At 39.2% G+C, this 25,838-nt stretch overlaps 1 protein-coding gene and 1 long non-coding RNA gene across 3 annotated transcripts in view; both read left to right on the top strand.

The window, feature by feature from the left end:
* LOC105499807 (uncharacterized) overlaps positions 1 to 25,838 on the top strand; it is a 124,117-nt gene that overhangs the window by 85,491 nt on the left and 12,788 nt on the right. Inside the window, exons 5-6 of one of the 2 annotated variants that reach the window (XR_011618121.1) lie at positions 3,415 to 3,517; positions 17,247 to 17,303. This is a non-coding gene — a long non-coding RNA (uncharacterized lncRNA). Of the gene's footprint in view, positions 1 to 3,414; positions 3,518 to 17,246; positions 17,304 to 25,838 lie in introns of those variants that run through there. The other variant, XR_011618122.1, reaches the window with a different exon arrangement.
* LOC112423315 (uncharacterized) lies at positions 18,690 to 19,627 on the top strand. The gene is made up of 2 exons (XM_024787055.2): positions 18,690 to 19,102; positions 19,292 to 19,627. The coding sequence occupies exons 1-2, from the start codon at positions 18,803 to 18,805 to the stop codon at positions 19,535 to 19,537; spliced, it is 546 nt and encodes a 181-aa protein (XP_024642823.1). The 5' UTR covers positions 18,690 to 18,802; the 3' UTR covers positions 19,538 to 19,627.

Below are 25,838 nucleotides of genomic sequence, written 5' to 3'. Positions count from 1 at the left end.
TGTCTGAAGAAGAGCCAAGTGGAAGCACTTCTAATATGTTTGTTCCAGGGAGGAAGAAGCTGTGTAAAACCTGCATAAATAGAGTGGCCCAGTGCAACGGTAGCCGATTAGAGGCTCCCAGTTGCAATCTCATCCCCAGCTCCACCCTGCTCCAGGTACCTTCTCTGGCCCTGACTGCATTTTTCATCCTGGCTCTGTGGGCCCCAGTGTAACCTGCTGCCCCCTCATCCCCGGCCGAAAACTCAGCCCCAATTACTTCCTTAGCCTTAGCTCCCTCCTGGCTTTAACCTCCTCTTTGTCCCTGATCTTTCAGCTCTGTTTTCCACTCTGCCTCATTGACCCCAACTACCTTCTCAGCCCTGGCCCGTTAGTATCCAGGCCCACAGACCCTGCAGGCCTCAGCCACCCCAAGTGGAGGGAATGTCCCAATATGCATTATTGAAGTCAAAGAGAGAATAAAAAAAAGAATTTCAATTTTTTAACTTTTTTGATTAACATACTATTGTTTCTTTGAATGCAGTCTTCTGTGTGATTGGACCTTGAGGCCAGGAGCTGACCTTTGTATGGGTTATATAGTTTTATGCCCCAAGGTGAGATGAAATCAGTGTCTTAGGGAAATATATTTTGTTCACTTTATGCTGTATACCTGTCTCATAACCCAGAAACATTTCTCCCCTTCGTTAACCCAGTTCTTGTAGCAATTTGAAGGGAATAAAATGGTGCCATTTTAAACACGTCTTCAATTAGACGTAGAGTAAGAAAAAAAAGTTTTAACTGGAAGAGCACTACTCCTGTGTTCCTGATCAGCCATGTTTTACTTGCAGCTCTTCAGAAGTTGTGCAAGTGTAACTTAGTGAATGCCTGCTGTACATTATGAATTGTATTAAAGATTTCTTTAAAGCCTTGTCGAAGTTTACATTTATGCATATAAAATCTTTCAAATGACAAGCCTCTGTTCTTTTTCCACAAACAGAAATAATTTTTTTCGGAACTACCGAGTTTCTAAGAGATTAAAAACCCCATTAACTTTTCAGCAAATATACTCAGCTCTTCAAATTGCACTGAAATATTTGGCTGTGCAAATACAGATGCCACAGACAAAGCCAGTTGAGATGGGAGTAAGGGTGAAAATAGCAATCATACTTCCCTAGGTATCCTGATGAGATTCTTAATTCAATACAGTCCATGTTGTGCTGGGAACCGCTTGCATGTGGGATTCAAAGGTCCCAATATTGCACATTTTCATTCCCATTCTTTTCAAGAGGTGAAAGATTTCATGATTTTGCATTACTTTATACTTTAATCGTGTTCCTGTATTTGCATGACGATGTTTAAGACAACATGATATCTCCTAGAAGCTCCCAGTCGTCCTGCTGGCCAACACTGCAATGTATTCTGTGACAAGGCTGTTTTTCTAGGGACAGTTTCTCTGTCCACCTTCTCTGACCATCTGACCTATAAGGCCTGCAAGCCACATTTTCAAACCTCTTCCCTAGCTCAGTCAGTTAACAGACACTATTATTTGCCTTTTAAATTCAGCTCTATATAGAATTACTACCAGTGATTTTATATTCCACCAAATAACATTTTTATGTTACCAACCTAATCAGAAAATCCCAGTTCAATCAGACTTTCTCAGAGCAGAGCTACAAAATGTCCTCCTATTCTAGTTTTTAATCTCCGCCTTGAGAGAACTATGCAGAAAGGCTCCATAGGCAGCAGTTAATCTGACAGTGATTTCTTTACAGCAAAAACATTTTCTAAAAATTATTTCTACATTTCAAAGATTCACCTCAGGAAGAAAGCACGCAGCAGTCTTTGTAGCCAGAATTTTGCATAAGGAAAGGTGCTTCAGATCCTGTTTTCCCTTTAGAAGGAAGGAAGGAAAGAAGGAAAGAAACTGACATGTATCAAACATTTAGTATATACCAAATCATGTACTGGACATTTTCACTGACCTTAATAAACTCAGCTCATTTGACTTTCATCACAACCCCTTGAGATAGTTATTATGCCTCATTTTTACATGTAAAGACCCAGATTCCAAGAAGTTCAGTGACTTCCCTAAGTTCACACAGGTTTCAAGTTCTTTTTTGAATCTAGCCCCGTGTAATTACAAAGCCTGTGCTGTTTCCACTACATAACACTGTCTTCTTATTTGGGGGCAGTTGCTTTCTTCCTTCTAGTTAGTTGACTTTATAGTTTAACTAAATGTTAGCTTTCCAGACTCATTTTGTTTCTTTCTCAGGTCATCATCATGCTTATTGTTCAACTGCTATCAACTTTCAGTAGAACAACAGAGACAGATTAAGGTCAAGTGCACCAACATAAATCACCTGTCCTATTCTCTGTAGCTTGTCTTTTTTTTTTTTTTTTGTCAGCACAAGAAACAACTCTCTAAATCAGGTTTATTATACTGCAAATCTTTGTCTCCTCCTCAATTTCATAAAAACTTGTAAACTCTTAGGAGAAGTGAGTCAATGAAACTGCAGGAGAAGATTCACTCTTATCAAGTCATTTTTAAATAGCTGGGGCAGAATCATTAAATTGGAAAAGCACAGAAACTTAAGTTCTTGGAACTGGAAGCCATTTTAGAGATCAGTTTCCAAGAAAGATGAGTAAGTTTCACCTTGACATGTTAACTCTGGTAGCAGCTGCCTGGATTGCTGGGTTTGGGATTGTGAAGCTATCTGGATTCGGGGAAAAGGGTGCAGTGAACCATTGCGAGTATCTGCCTTAGTTGGAAGAGAAGCTGGTGGAAGCACGTAACTTTTTTTCCATTTATTTTAATCTATCAATGTTAAGATATACAAATTGAGACCCCAAAAGTGCATGCTTGAGCCCACTTGCCCAACTTCTGAGATCTTATCAGGAAGCTGCTGATCACCAGTTTCAGGTATTTTCTTTCTATCAGGAGACCGCCTTTCTCTGGCACTCGCTGTAACCAATTATTATTTTAGGGAGACAGTTAACAACTGCCTATCATCTGATGATCACTTGACATTCCTAGTGTGTGGCAGGGTGAGGAAGGTGGAGCCCTCTCCTGCCCTGTTCATGCCTGACTAGCTACCTACTGTAACAACTGTATTAGTGTCTTGTGGCTGCTTTAACAAAGGATTATGAACTTTACAGCTTAAAACAACATAAATTTATTATCTTACCATCGCAGCTATCAGACGTTGAAAATTGATATCAACTGTGCTAAATTCTGCAGAGAGTCTGCAGGCCTGTGTTCTTTTCTTGAGGCTCTAGGGGAAAATCTGTTATTTTGCCCCTTTCCAGCTTCTAGAGGTTCCCACATTCCTTGACCTGTAGCTCTCTTTCATATTTAAAGCAAGCAATGGGCAGTGTAGTCTTTCTTATGATGCCATCGCTCTAGTTCTGACTCATCTGTCTTTCTCCCTCTCATTTAAGGAAGGACCTTTGCAATTACATTGATCCCACCTGGATAAGCGGGGATAATCCCTTCATCTCAAGATCCTTAATCATATCTACAAAGTTCCTTTTGCCATGTAAGGTAATATATTTGCAATTTCTGATAATTAAAGTTTAGAAATATTTGGGCAGTCATTATTCCCTCTGCATAGTCACTAAAAGGAGGTTAATATAAAGTCTCATATCGATTTTTTCAACATTGAAAAAAATGTGGCCAAGCACAGCTGGGTTCAGAATAGATATAAGATTTTAAGTAACTAACTATATGCATATGGAAACAGACTTAACTACACATTTAATTATTTTTAGTAAAAGATATTCCTTCAACAAAAACAAATACATCATCTGTCTTAGCACTGCCATTAAGTATGATCATTCAGAGTTGGACAAAAACACATTCTAATGACACTGGCAAGATCAGTTTCCACCTACTTGCTTTAGGCATGTCATTGCACCAATGAACACATTAAATGTGATTAATTTATTTGGACATGGAAGTTGAAATTGCTTATGAGCAAGGCCTGAATAAAAAGGAAAAAATTTGAACAAAACATTACCCTATTAATTTATTCTGTCAAAGAAATAAAGGGCATTTAACTTTATCTGTAAATGCTATAAAATTTAAGTTTATTTTGGCTAATTGTATATTTTGGTTTACCTAATATGTTATGACAAGGATAATTTCTCAGTTTATATTATAAATTTAGTTTGTTATACTGAATGTTTCCATTATATGGAAAATACCTATCTCCTTATTATTATTATTTTTTTGTCTCTGTATAATCAAAGGAACTTGGGCTTAATAATGACTCCAGAGATAACAGAGCTTTCCCATGATGGCAGGACCAAACCAAATACTAAGTCTGTGATTATTGATTGCCTGATTCACTGATGGATTCATTTATTCAAGTTTTATATTGGTTATTAACTAACTGCTTAGCACTAGGTAAGAAAGGCAAAATGAAAGAGAAAAAAGACATCATATAATCCCAGTTTGCTTCTTTGTGAGGCTTGTAGTCCTCCAAGAAGAAAAATAATAAAAAATCACATTGAGTATAATTGGACTAATTTTAACAAGTGTAGTCATACCATCAAATATAGCCTGCCAACTATCATAACAAACATATCACATCTATTTGGCTGTGAAAGCTGTTGCCTTCCCTTTTAACATAAGGTAAATAATTTCACTAAAATATGCTGATGAATTGGTGGACCAAACAAATGGCACTACAGAAAAAATCTGAGTCACTGTGTGTTTCTAAACACACAATGGAAAAAGATAAAGTGTTGCTAGTTATATAAATATGACTCCAGAGCTCTCATAGTGTGCCTGCCTTATACCTTAGGGGCTGCTTTCAGAAACAAAAATGCCCTATGACTCTGGAGGGGCAGAGAAACTGTGATTTTATTCAGGAAAAGTTATTAGGCTCTCTGTTGCCACAGAAAGCGTACATGCCTTTGCTCAGTCCCTATTTCTGAAACAAATCAGTATAGTTTTGAATGGGCTCTGTTCATGCCCCTTGTCAGTTTTACTCTATTTCAGTCTACTAAGCTAGCATGCTTTGGAGTTTTACCTTGTGGCCAATGTGATTTCAAAATAATTAGTTGGTTAAAACGCAGAAAATTCCGTTGATAGGTATTAATTTACCAGTTTCACTGATTATTTTGTAGAGGTGGGGTCTTGCTATGATGCCTAGGCTCAAACAATCTACCCAAAGTGCTGAGATTACAGGCATGAGCCACCATCCCTGGCCATAATTATAATTTTTTTAATGGAATTAAAAGGTATATCAATTGCAACGCATAGTCCTTATTTGGATTTTAATTCAAACAAACTGTAAAAATGAAAATTTGTAACTTTGTGAGATAATTAGATATTTGAACTATGGCTGAATATTAGATGACATTCAAGAATTACTGTTAATTTTCTAGCTGTGATAATGGTATTTTGGTTATGTTTTTATTAAAAAAACTCTACCTATTAGCAATTTATACTAAAGTTTTAATGGTTAAAATTATATAATGTCTAGCATTTGCTTCAGAATAACTGAGTAGCAGGGTAAAACTAGAATAAGATATAAATGAAACAAAATTGCCCATAAATTAACAATTGTTAAAGCTTGATGTTCAGTATATTGGGTTTCATTAAGTTATTCTATCAACTTTTGTGCATGTTTGAAATTCTCTATTAGAAATTATTTTGAATACTAGTTTGGATAGTTCCCTTAGGGCATTTTCAATTTTATTTTTATACATCTTTTCTAGAAACACAGCCACCAGGTAAAGCAAAGTATGCACATACGAAGTTCCATTGATTCTGCCTCCTAAATCTTTTTTCTTAGCTCCATGTTTTCACTTAAAAAAATTAAGGTATTATTTATATATAATAATATTCACTCATTTTAAGGGTAGCATTTGATGAATTTGGTAATTGTACACAGTATGTAGCCACAATCAAGATATAAAAGAGTTCCTTCATCCTAAAGTCTTCTTCATGCCCTTTGAAGGAGAGTCTTCCCCAACTCCTACCCTCGCCAACCACTGATCTGCTTTCTGTCATTATAGTTTTGCCTTTTCTAGAATTTCATATACATATAATCATACAGTACCGAAAAAATTCATTTAAATTCATTGATAGATTGACCTGTTTTAGACTCAGGTGGATATACTGCTGCAATGGTATTGTTGCTATTCACATTTAGTAAAATCATGTTTAGGAATAACTGAACAATGTGTATTAAATTATTATACTTTCTTTTGTTTTTTTGAAATGGAATCTCGCTCTGTCACCCAGGCTGGAGTGCAGTGGCATGATCTCTGCTCACTGCAACCTCCACCTCCTGGGTTCAAGTGATTCTCTTGCCTCAGCCTCCCGAGTAGCTGGGATTACAGACATGCACCACCACGCCTGGCTAATTTTTATATTTTTAGTAGAGACGGAATTTCACCATGTTGGCCAGGCTGATCTCAAACTCCTGACCTCAAGCGATCCACCTGCCTCGGCCTCCCAAAGTGCTGCGATTATAGGCGTGAGCCACCGCACCCAGCCTAATTATTATAGTTTCTAAACTGAAGTCAGGTATGTTTGAAAGGTCACCGACTATTTTAGTCTCACAAACACTGTAGTCACCCTTTTTGAAGCCTTATGACAAGACAGATACAATGTATTGCTAGGTAATACTCTCTTATCTTGTGGGGGAGTTTGATCTACTTGTTCTACATTTCTTAAGTATCTTAGGTTAAGAGAAACATTGGGTTCACAGTAAGAGTACCACTAGTTCTTACTAGTAACTTATAGTCATCAGTTCTGTGCCTTTCTGCTTGAAATTGCTTGCCTCTCATCCCTCTGCAGAATCCTAATTGAGAAAGAGAACAATCTCAGGGTTGTTTGCAGTAGTGTACTGGTAAATGTTTAACAACTGGATCTCTGCAAAAGTAAAGCCCTGGTGTTATGGGGTGAGCTGTGTACCATGCAAAATGTATATGTTGAAGTCCCATCCTCAGTACCTCAGAATTTGGAAATAAAGTCATGGCAGATGTAATTATTAAGCTAAGATGAGTTCATAATGGGGTAGGGTGAGCCCTTAATCCAATATAACTGGTGGCCCTATAAAAAGAATGCCATGCGAAAAGAAACAGACACATGTAGAGGAAAGATGATATGAAGAGATGTATACAAACAACTCTCTGAAGCTGGTTCGAATCAGCAGGTCATGCCCAATCTGCGATGCATATAAAAGCAGTGAACAGGTAGGTGGTCCTAGGGTAAAAAAAAAAATGCCTATTACTGAATTAATGTTTATGCTTTTGTTCATGTTCCATTCTCTAAGCTGATGTAATTACATAAAGAAAGAATACAAGTAAATTAAAAAAACTGGAAGTTGACAATTTATGGCCTGTGATCTGCTTCTGTATGGCCATTGAGCTAACGATATTTATTAAACATAGTTTTAATGTGTGGTGAAGAAGAAAAAGACCAAAAAAGGGAGGAAGAAGAGAAGGAAGAGTAGAAGGAGTAACAGAAACCCTATGGCTCACAAAGGCTAAACTATTGTCTGGTCCTTTGCAGAAAAAGTGTGCTGGCCCTCAAAGAGTAATTTGAAGTAGAGTATCTCCTGGTCAAGTTAACTCCACTTTGGGGAAAGATATTTGGAAAAAATTTGGTAGGATGTGTGTTATTGACATGGAGACCACAATAGAAAGATCTAATAAGTGTGCATTTTTAAGTAAAAGCTCTTAATTGTTGGACACTAATGTTTTTATTAAAAAAAAAAAAGAACCATGTGAGGGATTTCAAAAGTGCATCTTCATTTGTCTTGTAGAACTTAAATTTGGCTTGTAGCTCTGCATTTGATTCATAGAGTCAAAGTTTGCAATCTTTAGTCTAGGCCCAAGAAATAATGAAGATTAATCTGACCAACCCTCATAGAGGAGATTTGAAGGCTATATGGTTTGAAGAGCTTAAGAAGAAAGTAGTCCCATCAAGGAAGGTTGGCACTCTCAGACTAGCAGAAAAGACAAGGAATAGTAAGTTCTGATGTCAGACATTTATATTGGCTTTACAAGCTGTGCCTCAAGGTGGCAGGGCTTTGTATGCCAATGACTGGAGGAGGTGGGACAGCTGTGGTTTGGAGAACATTGGTGGGTAGCTACACCACTGAGATCCTGAGAGTTATTATTGTAAAGGAGATCTCTATAGTCAACTGAAGCAACAGTTCCTAAAAATTATGGAGAACTATAATGGTGCTGCTGGACAGCAAGAAAAGCCATGATATTTATCAAGATCAGTTTCTTTATCCAATAACATCTCCTTTGTTTTCCCAAATTCTAATTTCTAAGGTTCCAAGTTTGATGATACTTAAAAATAACAAAGCAAAGAAAACATGAACAATATATCATATCCTATGTATTTTGGGACATTCTATATCTGCTGTAGTAGAAATCAAGGAATGTAAATTAAGATATTATAGTTTTCATATAAAATTTAGCAAAAGACAAAAAATGAATGAGACAGTAGTATATAACATTTTGAGTCACCAATTTTGGCTACAAATACCAATTCTGCTGCCTCCTACTTTTGTGTCCTTCAGCAAGCAATGTAACCTTTCTGAGCCTCAGTTTCCTTATTGGTAAAGTAAAACTGATAATCAAACCTACTTCATAGGGTTGTTAGGAGAATCAGTTAATGCATGTAAAGTGCTTAGAACAGTGTCTGGGACATGATAACAGCTTGTTGAATGCTAGCTCTAATGACATGATTAGTAATTAATGTGAAGAAATTGTTCAGGGTAGTGGCATGATGGTAGGGCAAGATGAGGTGGCTCTGAGGGATCTGATAGAGAAGCTGTCAACATGGGAGTGACATTGGCATGGCCCAGCAAGAGTATGGACAAGAGGCATTTCAGAGGAGACAAAGCCAAAAAGATAGTAAAGTGCATCTGATTCCATAAGCACAAGTGAGCCCGATGAATTAACACAGTAGTTGTGAGGAGTGGACAGAAATAATGCTACCAGACCAAAGTGAATCTATAAAGAGATTTCCCTCTCAGGGACAATCTCTGTGACCTTCAGGTCATCCTGTTCTCAGAAGCAGCATCGTGCAGTTTCTTCCGAGGATTAAAATTTTCACATTGGCCTGTCACTTGCTTACATCTTGACAAGACAATACACTTGACATATGCCATTCTCTGTGTAAAGACTTGCTGCTGGGCACAGATTTCCCCCAGACAGCCTGTAATGTATGTTTTGCTTTTGTTAGTGTTTCTGTTAAGTTAGTTTAAAACAGCTAAAATTCCAGAACTAAAGCATAATGTTGGAGCTATATATGAAGACTGAGACTTTTATAGACAATTCTTTGCTACATTTCTGAATAAAGTTATAAGGTATAAAAACGTGTTTTATTCCACTGTAGAAAAATTTAAGCTTGATTACTAAAGTACTTATGGTTATTTTTAAATTCAGTGAATGCCTTTCTACTTTATAGAATGAAATGTGGAAGGCTTCATAGATTTTGTAAAAAGTCACACGTCTGGGCCAGGCACCGTGGCTCATGCCTGTAATCCCAGCACTCTGGGAGGCTGAGACGGGTGGATCATTTCAGGTCAGGAGTTTGAGACAAGCCTGGCCAACATGGTGAAACCCCGTTTCTACTAAAACTACAAAAATTATCTCAGCGTGGTGGTAGCCGCCTGTAATCCCAGCTACTTGGGAGGCTGAGGCAGGAGAATCGCTTGAACCTGGGAGGCGGAGGTTGCAGTGAGCAGAGATCATGCCACTGCGCCCCAGAGTGAGACTCCATCTCAAAATAAAAAAGTCACACATCTGGATGGATGATATACATTTGTGGCAAAATGGCTCTGCTCTTTAATCCCTGGAGTGAATAGTATTTGTTCAAGCAGGGGTTTTGTGGAGGTTTCATCTTTCTTCTTTGTATTAAAAGCAACTGTGTATTATTTCCAAGCACATCTTGACATGTTCTTTAACATCTTGTTGTATTTTTTTCTTTTTCTATTTAAGGTCATTTATTTTGAGCAAATCTGGAAAAAAAAAAAAAAAACCCTTAAGAGTAAAAGACTTCCGCTGGGCGCGGTGGCTCACACCTGTAATCTCAGCACTTTGGGAGGCCGAGGCAGGCCGATCACGAGGTCAGGAGTTTGAGACCAGCCTGACCAACATAGTGAAACCCCGTCTCTACTAAAAATACAAAAATTAGCTGGGCGCGGTGGCGGGCGCCTGTAGTTCCAGCTACTCGGGGGCTCAGACAGGAGAATCTCTTGAACCCGGGAGGTGGAGGTTGCAGTGAGCCAAGATGCCGCCATTGCACTCCAGCCTGGGCGATGGAGTGAAACTCTGTCTCAAAAAAAAAAAAAAAGTAAAAGACTTCACAATACTACAATCTTGAATTAGCTCGTAAGAGTTTTCACTTCTGATGCTAGCAACCATATTCATTAAATCACGTTTATTTCATTGACTTTTCAATGAACGATTTTCTTATAGGTAGCCAAAGAGTGCAGCAAAGGAACACCAGTGGCTAATTAAACCAAATAAACAAAATCTAGTATTTGGTAGCCCAAAAGCATGGCTACAATAAACAATAATTTATTGTACAATTTAAAATGACTAAGAGTACAGTTGGAATGTTTGTAACACAAAAAAATGACAAGTGCTTGAGATGATGTCTACCCCATTTACCCTGATGTAATTATTACACATTGTATGCCTGTATCAAAATATCTCATGTACTCTGTAAATATATACACCTGCTGTGTACCCACAAAATTAAAAAGAAACAAAAGAGTATCTTCTAACTCAATGAGCATCAATGACTTGTATCTATCTACAAGTTACCTGTAGAGGACAATGAGTATAAAAATGCAGCCTTGGCCGGGTGCCGTGGCTCACGCCTGTAATCCCAGCACTTTGGGAGGCCGAGGTGGGCAGATCACAAGGTCAGGAGTTCAAGGCCAGCCTGAACAATATGTTGAAACCTCGTCTCTACTAAAAATACAAAAAAAGTTAGCCAGCCTGTAATCCCAGCACTTCAGGAGGCTGAGGTGGGCAGATTACAAGGTCAGGCGTTCAAGGCCAGCCTGACCAATATGGTGAAACCTCGTCTCTACTAAAAATACAAAAATAAATTAGCCAGGCGTGGTGGTGGGCGCCTGTAGTCCCAGCTACTCGGGAAAAAAAAAATGCAGCCTTTTGGAATATTTTGCATTTTGGCAGCTGACAATATTTAAGCAGCAAAACGTTGTTATTAGAAGCAATTTCCAGGAAAAGTTTTACATTTAAAATAAAATTACTAACATATAAAGATTGGAAAGATCTCTTGTTGGCATTTGAACATGTCGGATGTTGGCTCCAAGCAGGGGAAAGTAATTTTTAATGAGTGCCAGTCACTGTATTGCTCTCGGCACATATTTTATTTATTTCTAATAATGATTATATGGAGCACGCACCATTATTATCTCCATTTTATAGATGAGGAAACTGGAAAGTTAATATGCCCATATGTTAGCAATGGTAGATCCATAATTGTCTGGTTCCAAAGATCATTTTCTCAATAATTATCATCTATGGGTCACATTTAATTTCTTACTACTAACTTAATCATTTGCTATGGATTGATTTTGAAACAGACAAACTGAATTGGTCTGAGGAATATAGTAAATGATGGTAGAATAATAATGGGTGATACTTAATTAGCATTTATTGTGTTCTGGGTTACCTTGCTACACACTTTTTCTTTCTTGAGTCACTGAAACTCTGCTCCGCTATCCCCTACTAGCACATAGGCTTTTAAAAACAGCTTTATTGAGATATAATTAACATACCATATGATTTATCCATTTGAAATGTACAATTAAATGTTGGTTAGCATTTCAGAGATATGTGCAATCATCAAAACAGTCAATTTTAGAACACTTTTATCACTTTATAAAGAAACTCTGTACCCTTTAGCTATCACCCCCCCATGCCACCAACTCCTAACCCTGGTGCAACTCTTATAGTACTTTCTGTCTATAGATTTTCTGTTCTGGTTATTTGATATAAATGAAATCGTATAGTATGTGATCTTTTGTGACTGGCCTATTTCACTTAAGATGATATTTTCAAGGCTCATGCATGTTGTAGTATGTACCAAGTACTTCATCCCTTTTGATGGCTTAGTAATATTCTGTTACATGGATTGTCAATTTTTTTGTGCATTCATCAGTTGATGAGCATTTGGGTTGTTTTCACCTATTGGGTATTGTAAATATTGTTGCTATGACAATTTATGTAAAAGTTTTTGTGTGAACATATTTTCAATTTCTTGGATATATACCTAGGAGAGGAATCTCTGGGTTATATGCTAATTTCATGTTTAACTTTTTTAGGAACTTCTGAGCTATTTTCCAAGGCAGCTGCAGCATTTTACACTCCCACTATCACTGTATGAGGGCTATCATTTCTCTACATCCTCATCAAGGCTTGTGAATATCTGACTTTTGGATTCTAGTAATCCTCCTGAGTGTGAAGTGATATCTTTGTGGTTCTGATTTGCAATTCCATGATGATTGATGCTGTCAAGCATTTTCTAATGTGTTTGTTAGTCATTTGCATATGTTCCTTGGGAGAAATGCCTGTTCATATTCTTTGCCCGTTTTAAACTGGGTTACTTATCTTTTCTTCATTGATTTGTATGTGTACGTTAAATATTTTGGATATAAATCCCTTATCAGGTATATAATTTGCAATTATTTTCTCTCATGTGTGGATTGTAGTGCTACACTCTTTTCGTGGATCCCTTAATCTTTACAATAGCCTCATAAGGAATTACCCACTCATCTCCATCTTTTTAAATTTTTTTAGAAATGCAAAAATAGACTGAGTGGGTAAGCACTTAACTCAAAATGTGACTAAGGGATTCCTGGGTTTGAGCTCATATCTGTTGGGGATTCAATGAATGCTTCCCTTCTCCTGCCATGACTCTCACATACATTGTAAACATTTGACCAAAAACAATTAAATCTTAGGAGTGCATTGCCCTGACTGTGCATAACTCCTAGACATTCCAGTGTATACACACTGAAAAACACACAAATACAACACTTTGGCAGTACTCCCCAAATTTATTCTCTGTGGACCGTGCTGATTTCTAGCAGGAAGGTGTAACCACAAAGCATCTGAGGCAGGCTGAATTCATATTCTGAGTCAGGATTTATAAGCATGGGGAACTGTTCTCTTAAAAGACAATAACAAAGATAAACCTTTTAATGCGAGCCAGATGCAGTCATGATTTTTATTAAATGTTTGCTAGTAACTGTACTTACGTGAGAACATCTGCCCACTGATGAGCTCCCTGGAGTTTTAGCTGGGGAATTTATGTAGGAAATACAACTTCAAGTGCTGCTTCCTGAGGAGAGAAGTTAGATAAAAAACCTCACTTACCTTTCTTTCATTTTTTCCCCATCTGCCATTTAGAAAGCCCAAGTAAATACATTCCTACAGTGAGCTAATACGCTTCCCTTCAGCCTCTCTGCATCCCCAGCTTTGGCTTTGCAGGTGCCCAGTAAGTGTTGGTGTCTGTATCTGAGCCCTGGGTGTACAGGCTTTTTGGGTTGTTCAAGAATAGTGCAGAGCTTCATATGCCTATAATAGCTTCCCACGACTGGTCTTTGTTATTCATACCCACACTCCTGAGCATACACACTCCTCTCTTTTCAAATCTTCCCTCTCCAGTGTTCTCAGTAGTTTATCTTTGGAAGGCTGGATCAGAAAGCAGAATACATGGTATTTAGAGAAAGTTTTTTTATTGGTATTTTTGGATTCTTCTGAGCTCTAGGTCACTCTTAATTAAGCAGTCAACAGGCAGGTCTTTACTCACTTCCCAGACTGCCATGCAAAATACAGAAAAGAACAGTCTTAAGTATATCTCATATTCCAGATAAATACTCTGGACTGTAGCGTAATCTGATTAGTGACCTTCCTCTGAGACCATCAGGATTAATTCCATCTTGTCTCATCACTTTTAAGTCACCTACCTGCAGATTATTCATCGTTGCCTGATCACTTATCCACATATTGTTATATACATAACAAAATTAAACCCAGCTCTCTCTCCATCATTAGCCCTTCTTTTCTGTCGTCTGTAACTCATAGTCTGTCATTAAGAAATTCCCCAGTAGCTTCAAACTCTTCCCTTTCTCTTGTTATAACTGGAATGTGGCTGTCCTTTCATGTGAACACCAGTTTCCCTCACCTACCCCAGAGACTAGAGGTGGAGTAAGTGGCCACTTTGCTCCTTTTTGTCACTTACAAATCATTTCTGTTTCTTCTTCAAAATCCAGAGCTCATTTGAAGTATAGAAATTTTCCAGAGTAGACTGACTGATGTCACCTGAAATTCTTAACCGCGTATCTCAAATGAGCAATCTTTCCATGTTGTGTGTCCTTTTCTACTATGAAAACCAACTATTCAACACCCTATCCTCTTCTCTGTTCTTCAGAAACCCACCCTCTCATGCCTGTCATTTTATGACCTTTCCTCTTCTTTCACTGAGAATAGAAGAATCAACAGAGAATTATTCCCTTATATCTTTACCACCAAATTCACCATCTTACATGCATTTGTAACCATATCATAATCATTTCCTTTTCTTCTGTACAATATATAAACATAACCTCTTCTCATGTAAGGCCAGATCTTCTACTTTTAGCATAGATCCCATCTACTAGTGCTCTGATACTCCTCTTGCATTATCAATATATATATTGTTTCTTCTGCAGTTATCCTCTTGCTCTTTACAATCACTGATTTCACTTAATCATTCACATCAACACACAGGCATGCTCTAAATCTACCCTCTTAAAAATACACTCTCGGCTGGGCATGGTGGCTCATGCCTGTAATCCCAGCACTTTGGGAGGCTGAGGCGAGCAATCATGAGGTCAGGAGTTTGAGACCAGCCTGACCAACATGGTGAAACCCTGTCTCTACTAAAAATACAAAAATTAGCTGGGCGTGGTGGTGCATGCCTGTAATCTCAGCTACTCAGCAGGCTGAGGCAGGAGAAACACTTGAACCCAGGAGGTGGAGATTGCAGTGAGCTGAGCTCAGGCTACTGCACTGCAGTCTGGGTGACACAGCAAGACTCCATCTCAAAAAGGAAAAAAAAATAATTAATATAATTATCTTAGTAGGTGTGAAGTGGTATCTTATTGTAGTTTTGATTTGCATTTTCCCTAATGGCTGATGATATTAAGCAGCTTTTCATGTATTTGTTGGTTATTTATACATCTTCCTTAGATAAATGTCAGCTTAAGTTCTTTTTTTTTTTTTTTTTTTTTTTTTTTTGAGACGGAGTCTCGCTCTGTCACCCAGGCTGGAGTGCAGTGGCCAGATCTCAGCTCACTGCAAGCTCCGCCTCCCGGGTTTACGCCATTCTCCTGCCTCAGCTTCCCGAGTAGCTGGGACTACAGGCGCCCGCCACCTCGCCCGGCTAGTTTTTTGTATTTTTTAGTAGAGACGGGGTTTCACCGTGTTAACCAGGATGGTCTCGATCTCCCGACCTCGTGATCCGCCCGTCTCGGCCTCCCAAAGTGCTGGGATTACAGGCTTGAGCCACCGCGCCCGGCCAGCTTAAGTTCTTTACCTAACTTTTAACTGGGTGTTTTATTTTTTTGTTTTTGAGTTGTAAGAGTATTCTGCATACTAGATCTTTACCAAATACGTGATTTGCAAATATGTTTCTCCTTTTCTTCGGGTTGCCTTTCCATTTTTTGGTGAATTTTTTGCAGCAGAATTTTAAATTTGATATAGTCCAGTTCAATCTTTGTTTGTTGCTTGTGTATTCGGTGGCATATCTAAAAAAATTATTTAACCAAGTTCTATGTGTTTCTGACCTAGTTCTATATGTTTCTATATGTAACTCTGACCAAATAGTCAAACCCATTCACTCAACAGATATGTTTGTGACCACTTACTACATACCAGTCTGTACTCTATGTACTAGGAATAAAGTGATGATGGGACAGTTGTAGCAGATTGCTAGCTGATCACCAACACTCAAATTATCCTCTTCTTCTTGGTAGATTCCATTTATCCATCTCTCTTGCAGTTAAATGTGGCTATGTGAGCTCTTGCCAGAGTGGGAGTGATACATGTCCCTTTTAACCTGCCCTATAAATATTCCCGTGTGCTCTCCTCCATGATCTTTTCTGCTTCCACAATTGGAATGGAGGTGGCAAAAAGTGTTATTTTGCAAATTACCTCAGTAGGGTTGTGACAAGCGTTGAATATGGATATGGTTATAGCTATGGTTTAAATATGTTCCCTCCAAAATTCAGATGTTACCAGTGTGATAGTATTAAGAGGCGGGGTCATTAAGAGGTGATTAGGGCATGAGGGCTCCTTGCTAATGAATAGGATCAGGGCCCTTAAAAAGAGTCTTCATACAACTTTAGACTAGCTTTTCCTCCTACCACCTTCCATGTGAAGACAGTGTTCCTCCCGACCAGAGGATTCAGTAAAAATGTATCATCTTGGAAGCAGAGAGCAAGCCCTTACCAGACAACTAAACCTGCTGGCACCTTGATCTTGGACTTCTCAGCATCTGGAATTGTGAGAAATAAATTTCTGATTTTTGTAACTTACCCAGTCTCAGGTACGACAATTATTTAGCATAATTTCAGCATATATTTAGTGGTCAATAAATGTTGACTTCTGTAATTATGATTACAGTCTTTGAATTGTCCAGTAATCATCTGAGATAGGAAGAAGGTAAGAAGCCTCACATAATTTAGCAGATAGTGAAATTAGGTCTGCACTCCTGTAGACAGAGTAGCAGACTTGTTAATGGTAACAGCTTTGTCTTTCTGCACAGTTTCTGTGTTGATGAACAGAGAAATAATAATCCTAAGCTATCTTAAATAATATTTAAAGGACCATAATTTGGATTATGCTAATGTAATGAAATGCAGCTTAAACCAAAAACAATATGAGAAGCTTGGTTATAGTGGTTGTGAAAATTCTAAATTATGCTGGAACATTTTGCATTTACACAACACTTTTATAAAATAGTTTTGTAATAGAATCTGACTCCATGTTTTACATTTGACGGCTAACAACTTTCAAGACCTACCACTTCCTCTTCCTGTTCTTACCTAGATCTGATAAGAAAGCCCAGGTGATTCCTTCTTTAGGGCTAGTGTGAAGGTCAAACCATGCAAGCCCTAGTCTGTGTGTAGGACACTCATACCAGCTTTACCCCTCTAACCATCATAAAAGCCAAGCCAGTTTTTTTTTTTTTTCCTCTCTGTTCTCTCAAGCATTCTTGTACCTGCTTGGAAACCTGCCCTGATCTCTCCAGAAAGCCTCATTATGTGAGTAATAAACTTTTCCATTCCCTTTTGGTGCATGTATCATCAGTTTTGACATCCAAACCAAATTTTTGGTGTGGAATCCATCCTGTCACATTGAATCTGTGAACAGGATATCTAGGCACTCTTCACAACCACCAGGGGTCTTTTTTCTCTTGCTTCAGCTTCCTAACTGGCACTGCTACCTCCTGGTGACATGCAGTTTGAGCTACTGCCTACGGCCTAGCTTGTACTTTAAACTGTACTGCTTTGTGCAGCATTGGTAGGGTTCTACCAAGCCTATGCTAAAGATTTCAACAACGTAAGTCAGCAGTTCAACTAATTGACATTTCAGCCCTGAGTCTTGTGTTTCAGCCTGGATCTGTGAATTCAGATTGAATCATGTGTCTCAATTCCAATATAAGATATGACTGAAACTAGGCTCAAGGATACAACTCTTTCGTTTTTACCATCAGTTGTTTCTAAACCAGGTGTTAATATTCTTTCTATAGACAGCTCAGGAGAAAGACTGAGAGTCTCTTCAATATACAGGCCCATTGGGTGGTCACTCATATGGAGGGAGAGCAGTTACTATTTGAAATGTTGAGAACACACTCCTAAAAGCAGATAACTCACTAGGAGCTTTAAAAATGCTTCTTACGATGCTGCTTAGGTCACTGTCACAAAAAAGATTTTGATCATCAGAGTTTTAGGGAGAAACATCCATGACACCCTTGTGGAAAAAAACAAGGGATTCATTCAACCATTTTCATGGAGGAGTCCCATAATCCTGATATTGACTTGATATGAGGTTCTCTGAAGGAAGAAACTTGTATGAATAAGGTAGAGAGGAATGTCCATGAATTGTATCCAGTACCACACACACACACACACACACACACACACACACACACCCTGGGAAAGTTGTCTGGTAGAGCAAGTGTTGGAGAAAAGTGAGATAACTCACATCTCTATTGAGACTTAAATATGGGCACATTGGCTCAGAAGGATTTTAGATAAGGCATACAAAATATCCAGTATTGGTGAAGGCTGGGAAACAACAGAATGAATGACTGAGTGAGGTAGCTATGGGGAATGGCTTGGGGAAAACACCCTTCTAAGCCATGTGACACACCACAATTAAACTAGAAGAGATGAAGAAGGATGAGAGATCACTTTAGAATGACCCTTAGTGGTGTTGAGGAAGCTCTCTTTTTTCTCTAACCAGACCATTTAAACTCCTCTGTACCCTGTCCCTCCCACCATGGAATTGTCAGGAGTGGTGCTTTGTGATGTCTAAGCCATGGAGTTGTCAGGAGTGGTGCTTTGTGATGTCTTAGCCACCCCAGGGCTACCATTGGCAGAGGAATTTCTTGCTGGCCAATCAAAACTGAAGAATGGCATCTCATTGTCCAGAGGAGTATATATAGAGAGAAATCAGGAGGCCTAGGGTAGGCTACTGTTGCTCTAGGGTGTCAGAGATTAGGAAAAAATCAAGAGCAGCTCTGAGTTACTGTTGATCTAGCATGGCAGAGTTCAGCAAAGAAGAGGAAGGCACTAGACGGTACCATTGTGCTGAGATAGAAAATGTCCCTAAAGAAATTAAGGAGGCTATAGGCTACTATTGCTCTAAGATGGCAGAGCTTACCCAGGAGCCAAAAACGGATGTAGGTGTCCGTTGCTATACTCTCGCAGAAGACACCGAAGAGGAAGGAGAAGGTAGTTCAGACATGCCTGGACCATCCACAACCACAGGCGAAGAAAATCCCAGCATGAAAGGGAGGAAGAGAACTACTTGTGAAGCTAAAGATGGTGGAAACGATGAAGTCAGTTATCCCTAATTATGTGACTCTCCCTTCCCATTGATACCTAACCCAAGATTCCTACCTTGTCCTTACCTGGCACAAAATCTTTCCTCAACCTGTACTCATCATCACAAAATCTCCCTTCCCACACATTCCCCGTCCACTTCTCCAAATTAATGTCTCTTTTGGCTCACTCTGTTTTTCTTCCAGTTGCTGAGAGCAGCAAAGAAGATAAGAACATTCATTCAGCAGAATTCAGAGAGACGTAAAGCGGGCCAAAAGTCAAAAGTAATAGTTTTCTATCAGAAGAATACTAAAAACGGGCATGAAAATAAACCAAATGAGGATGAAGAGAGTCAGGTGGAATCCCCCACCTCAAGTGATGAGGGCCCATCATCCCCCACCTCAAGTGATGCTGAGAGCCCCTTGGAAGACCAAGACTTGTCTCGTCTCTAGGTTAACCTCTAGAAATGATCTCCTGTGCAGAGAAACGAAATACTGCACCAGGATTCTTGGATGTTGATGATTAAAATTCAACCAAAAGATTCTGAAAAGCTCTGTGTGTCTCTGTGGTGTTTTCTAATAATGGGGAGGGAAGGAAAGAAGGGGAAGAGCATGTGTATGAGGAGGGAGGGAGTTGTGAACCTTCCAGGTTATGAGACAGGCTGGCAGCCACAGTTAGCCAGACATTGGGATTAAGAACTAGATGAGGAATGAGCACTGAAGACAAATTTCCTGCTTAATACTTTATCCCACAGTAAAAGAGGAAAAGGAATTGATGTTTCTGTGTGTGGGGGAGGGTGGCGGTGAGGGTGTAGATAGAGAGAATTGTGATGTGTTGTGGGGTGGTAGTATGCAATAATGAGTTTGATTCCATTTTTGATGTTTGTCTGCCACCAGACTTTAAGCTTCATCTCATTCCCTTCTGCCCCACATCCGGGCAAGCTGATAAAAACAGCTGGAGAGTTACTGAATTTAAAATGGAAATGAACAGGCATGCCTAGCCTCAACTATTGGAATTATTCCCTTGACTACAATCCCCATACCCATGGCATCAGTTCTTTCCAAATATCCCCTACTGATCATGGACAATCTGACCTAATGACTAATAAATTAAAATGAAGTCTTTGGTACTTGTAGTCAGCTTGAAAAATGGGACCCTATGGACTGCCTCACCCAGTTAAAATAAGTTAATAATTAACATCTTCCTCAGTTGTTTTTTTAAAAAGCCAAATCCAAATTAAAATAGAATCTTCAGTAATTGAAGCCCATTATGTAAGACCTATTTAGAGAATTAGACTATATAGATGACTACCCTCACTGCTTATGCATTTAACAGCCAAATTTGGATTGTTCTTAAATCTGGAAAATATAAATGGTGCCTCAGTGTATATTACTGTAACCTTAATGCCATGGTCCCCCTCATCAGGTCTTCATACCTAATATTATTCAAATTACTGATTCCATCCAATACGTAGCTGGTAAATAATTTGCAGTAATAGCAAAGCATTTGGCTAAATGTTCTGTTCAGTTCCTGTTTCAACAGCCTCTCACCTGCAGTGTACTTACCTTCACCTTAAAAGGGACACGATACAACTCTACCAGGGTACTTGGTGGGGTATCTTTCCACTCCTGTCATCTCATATAATCTTCACAGGCAGAATGTTAACTATATCTAGATTTTCTTAGATGCTCAGGTATGACATTACACTGATGACAACCTCTTTTGAGGAGTTTCCTATGACACACTTCTTCAGGACATAAAAATGTTAGCAAAAAAGATCACAAAAAGGAAATCAGCCATTGCCCCCACGCGTAGTACATAGCCACACTACATCAGTTAAATTTCTGAAAATTATTTGGTAATCTGAGGGATGCTCCAATCCAATAGTGTCAAGAAAAAGCTTTTAGTCTCAGCACCCACATTTTTAAAACAAGTCTAATATCATTTAGACATTTTTGGATCCCAGAGGTAATATATTCCCTACATAGAAATTTATTTAAGTTTATTTATTCTTTCACTTGTAAATTGGTCCATCTTGAATGAGGCCACGTGCAACAAAAGGCTCTGGAATTTGTCTAAATTGCTATGCAGCAGGCACTTGTGTTAGGGATCCCCAGAGACTTCTTCACTGTAGAGATTTTAGCAACCTCACTTCATACTCACCGGACCAGCAATGATAGCCATTAGTTGCCCATGGGCTTCTGATACAAGGAACTGCTCTGTTTGGCTTTATGCTATATGCCATTAGTGTGGCAACTGGTGGCAACCTACTGGGTTTTGACCAGAAATGTAAGCTCTCTTAGGCCCTGAACCTGTGACCCTCAACATCTAGTTGTTCATTATACCTGGGTCATGGAGGTAGCACTCAGTTCATCATGGTTAGTGACACTTCCTCACTACAGGATGGAGCCACACCTGATTTTTCTGTATATTCCCACCTACAGGAGATGGTAACTCCTCTGTCCTCAGTCCCTCACTAGATTCCACAGTTCTGGAAGAGGACATTGTTCTCTCAGACTCCTTGGATAACCAGGGAGTCCCTTAGAATCAACAGAGTGACTACCAAAGGGTTATCATTCACTACTACCGATGGCACTACCACCCTCACCCCTGACAGAGCTTGCTTGAGAACTGCTGCTTTTCATATCTCAACCAGGATTTCCATGATAAAGGCCAAAACCCAAGATTCGATCGGCCAAACTTTAAACAGTCATCTTAACGCTGGATGTCCTGGCCAATAATTGACCTCATCTGAACATTTTTAGAGACCTTTGAGCTATTGTCAATGGTCTGACTCTTTGGTCTGGCCGTCGAGAAAACAATTCTTTATCCAGAGTTGCCCCATTTTGGGTAAAGAACTGTTGAAATATTTTGACTCATAGATACCCCAAATATAAATTAAGATTATACATTTCTCTGTACATATCAAAACCACAATACCATGTTCTTACCAAGGCACTCCTTTGTGTTTGCTGTTCTAGACTTTGGGAGTTCCAGACATCATTGATAGTGACCAAGATACTCATTTCACTTTTTAAAACAAACATTCAGTTCTTGAACAAGGCAATGGAACTTATACCTTCCTTGTTGATTTTAGGCAGCAGGCCTCATGGAATGTTATGTAAACTAGTTCAAAATAAATACAACATGGGAAATTTCAGTTGTCAGTCAAGCATCAGGGCTGAAGTTTCATATAGTCTTACTCTATTTTTGTTGTTTGACTCATGTAAATAATAATCTTTATTGTGCCCTCTTGGTGCATGTGTGGCACCATTAGTCTTGACTTTAAAACCAAATTTTGAGTGTTGGGTATAAATTCCACTTCTTCAGGATGACTACAAGAAGCTCATGTACTGCACACAATATGCATTTATGCATATGATGTATTTATGCATTTATCTAATATATGCATTAATGGTCATATGAATATGACACTTTATTGTACCAATGTCTCAGGAAACAAATGTTTTATGGAGTGCCTGATATGTGTCAGACCTGTTCTAGATCCTTGACTCACAGTTAAGAACATACAGTCTATAGTTGCACAGTTGTTTAATTTATATTTACATGGGCAAAGGGAAGGTTGAGAATGGTAGTAGTGGGACAGAGGCCAACATTTTACTTAGGAGATATGGGAAAAGTCTTCTCTGAGGAGTTGACTTTTAAATTCAGAACTAAACAATGGATAGAATCTGCTATGTGAGGACTTCATAAACAACATCTTAGATAGAAAGAAGAGCAAGTAGCAATGTCAGGAAGTAAGAATCAGAACAATGTGTTGAGGAGCAGCAAATAGGCAAGTATGCCTGGATTAGAGTGAGAGGAGGAAGAATGGAAATAGACAACTGAGACTAGAGAGCTTGGCAAAGATGAAGACACGTAGAGACTCACAGGGTAAGAACTTGGGTTTTATTTTATATGTAGTGGAAAGCCATTTTGGCTTTGATGCATGATAGTGATGTAGATTGATTTAATTTTTAGAAATATCACTGGATGTTGTGGATTCGATAAGACCATAGACGTGACAGATTGTAGCAACAATGCATGTATAAGATAATATTGGCTAAGACTAGGGTTGTAGCAGGAAAAATACAGCTTAGTATCTAACATAGCAGTTTAGAGCATAGGCTTTGAAGTTTGACCTCATTTTAAAGCATCACCACCTAAAGGTTATTTGTCCCTGAGCAAGTTCCTTAACCTCTGTAAGGATTAATTTCCTGATGTATAAAATGAGATGATAATGGTATGCCTCTATGTCTTAGGGTCACTCTGGAATTGAATGAGGTAATTTATGTTAAAAACCTGGTACTATATTAGACACATAATAGGCACTTGATAAATGGCTACTGTTATTGACATCAATAATATAAATAAATACATAAATAAAAGCAAGCTACTTCTTGATTTTCTTTGCCAACTCTCCAAGAGCTAGCATGTCATGTATAAGCTGCTGTTAACTCATGATTACTGACCGCTTATTTGTTTTTATTGAAGACACAATTATCTTTGGTCACCTGTGCTCAATAGCTAGGCATTCTGGTACCCTTATGTATTACTTCATTCTCACGCTGCTATGAAGAAATACCCAAAACTGGGTGATTTATAAAGAAAGAGGTGTTAATTGACTCAGAGTTCCACATGGTTGGGAAAGCCTCAGGAAATTTTCAGTCACGGTAGAAGGGAAAGCAAACACATCCTTCTTCACAAGGCAACAAGAGAGAGGGAAAGCAAGCAAAAGGGAAAAGAGTCCCTTACAAAACCATCAGGTCTCGTGAGAACTCACCCACTATCATGAGAACAGCATGAGGATAACTGACCCCATGATTCGATTACTTCCAACCGGGTCCCTCCCACAACATGTGGGGATTATGGGAACTACAAGAAGAGATTTGGGTGGGGACACAGCCAAACCGTATAACCTTAGATACTTCATAATAAGTGGTTGTATATGGCTTATGATTAACTTATAAAATGAAGTTGTGGTAGTGGCTGATCTATGACATTTTCTCTTTGGACCCGATGAATCATCATTTGAACATCTCTCCAACCTCCTTCCACAGGCCTAAATGAGCAACAACCCATATTTCTCACCCAACTGCAAACAAGTTGCTTAACTTGTTCAGATTTCTTTGGTGATTTTTTTTCCTGTCAAATGCATATTTGAGTGTTTCTTCATTCAGAAAACAATGTTTCCCTTTTTTGAAGCCAGGTCTCATTTTATTACTTTCAAACCAGAACTTTCTCTAAATATATTTGTCCCTTAGTACTTTTAGTTGTTTCCCCCATGCTTTTCTCCTGGATGTCTGATGTCTCACAAGATATGATGGTTTTTATAAATGGGAGTTCCCCTGCATAAGATTTCTTGCCTGCTTCCATGTAAGACGTGATTTTGCTCCTCATTTGCCTTCTGCCATGATTGTGAGGCATCCCCAGTGATGTGGAACTGAGAGTCAATTAAACCTCTTTCCTTTATAAATTACCCAGTCTTGGGTTTGTCTTTATTAGCAGCAAACTAATACAGCAACAGACTAATACAGCAAATTGGTACCGCAGAGAGTGGAGCACTACCGTAAAGATACCCAAACATGTGGAAGCGTCTTTGGAACTTGGTAACAGGCATAAGTTAGAACAGAGGTTTAGAGGTCTCAGGAGAGGACAGGAAGATATGGAAAACTGTTGAACTTCCTAGAGACTTGTTGAATGACTTTGACCAATATGCAGATAGTGATATAGACAATAAAGTCCAGGCTGAGGTGGTCTCAGATGGAGATGAGGAACTTCTTGGGAACTGGAGTAAAGGTCATTCTTACTATAGAAAGAGACTTACGGCATTTTGCCTCTGCCCTAGAGATCTGTGGAACTTTGAACTTGAGAGAGAGAATTTAGGGTATCTGGCAGAAGAAATTTCTAAGCAGCATAGTGTTCAAGAGGAAACAGAGCATAAAATGTTGACAAGTTTGCAGCCTGACAATGCAATAGAAAAGCAAAATCTATTTTCTGGGGAGAAATTCAAGCCAGCTCCAAAAATTTGCATAAGTAACGAGGAACCAAATGCTAATTGTCAAGACAATGGGGAAAGTGACTCCAGGACATGTCAGAGACCTTCATTGCAGTCCCTTCCATCACAAGCCTGGAGGCCTAGAAGAGAAAAATGGTTTCCTGGGCCAGGTCCAGGGACCCTCTGCTGTGGCAGCCTCTTGACTTGGTGCCTGCTTCCTAGGCACTTCAGTGCAAGGTTAAAAGTGGCCAAGGTACATCTCAGGCCATTGCTTCAGAGGATGCAAGTCCTAAGCCTTGATAGATTCCACATGATGTTGGTCCTGCGGGTATGTGGAAGACAAAAATTGAGATTTGGGAACCTCTGACTAGATTTCAGAGGATATATGGAAATACATGGCTGTCCAGGCAGAGGTGTGCTGCAGGGGTGGACCCCTCATGGAGAACCTCTGCTAGGGCTGTGTGGAAGAGAAATGTGGGGTCAGAGCCCCCACACAGAGTCCCCACTGGGGCACTGCCTAGTGGAGCTGTGGGAAGAGGGCCACTCTCTTCCAGACCCCAGAATGGTAGATCCACTGACAGCTTGCACCGTGCATCTAAAAAAGCTGCAGACACTCAGTGCCAGCCTGTGAAAGCAGCTGGGAGAGGGGCTTTACCCTGCAAAGTCACAGGGGCGGAGCTGCCCAAGACCATGGGGTCCACCTCTGGCATCAGCGTGAACTGGATGTGAGACATGGAGTCAAAGGAGATCATGTT

Source organism: Macaca nemestrina, chromosome X (genome assembly GCF_043159975.1).
Source record: "Macaca nemestrina isolate mMacNem1 chromosome X, mMacNem.hap1, whole genome shotgun sequence".
Lineage (NCBI taxonomy): Eukaryota > Metazoa > Chordata > Mammalia > Primates > Cercopithecidae > Macaca > Macaca nemestrina.
Note: the sequence above shows the minus strand (reverse complement) of the source record. Positions and strands in the feature narration are given on the sequence as shown.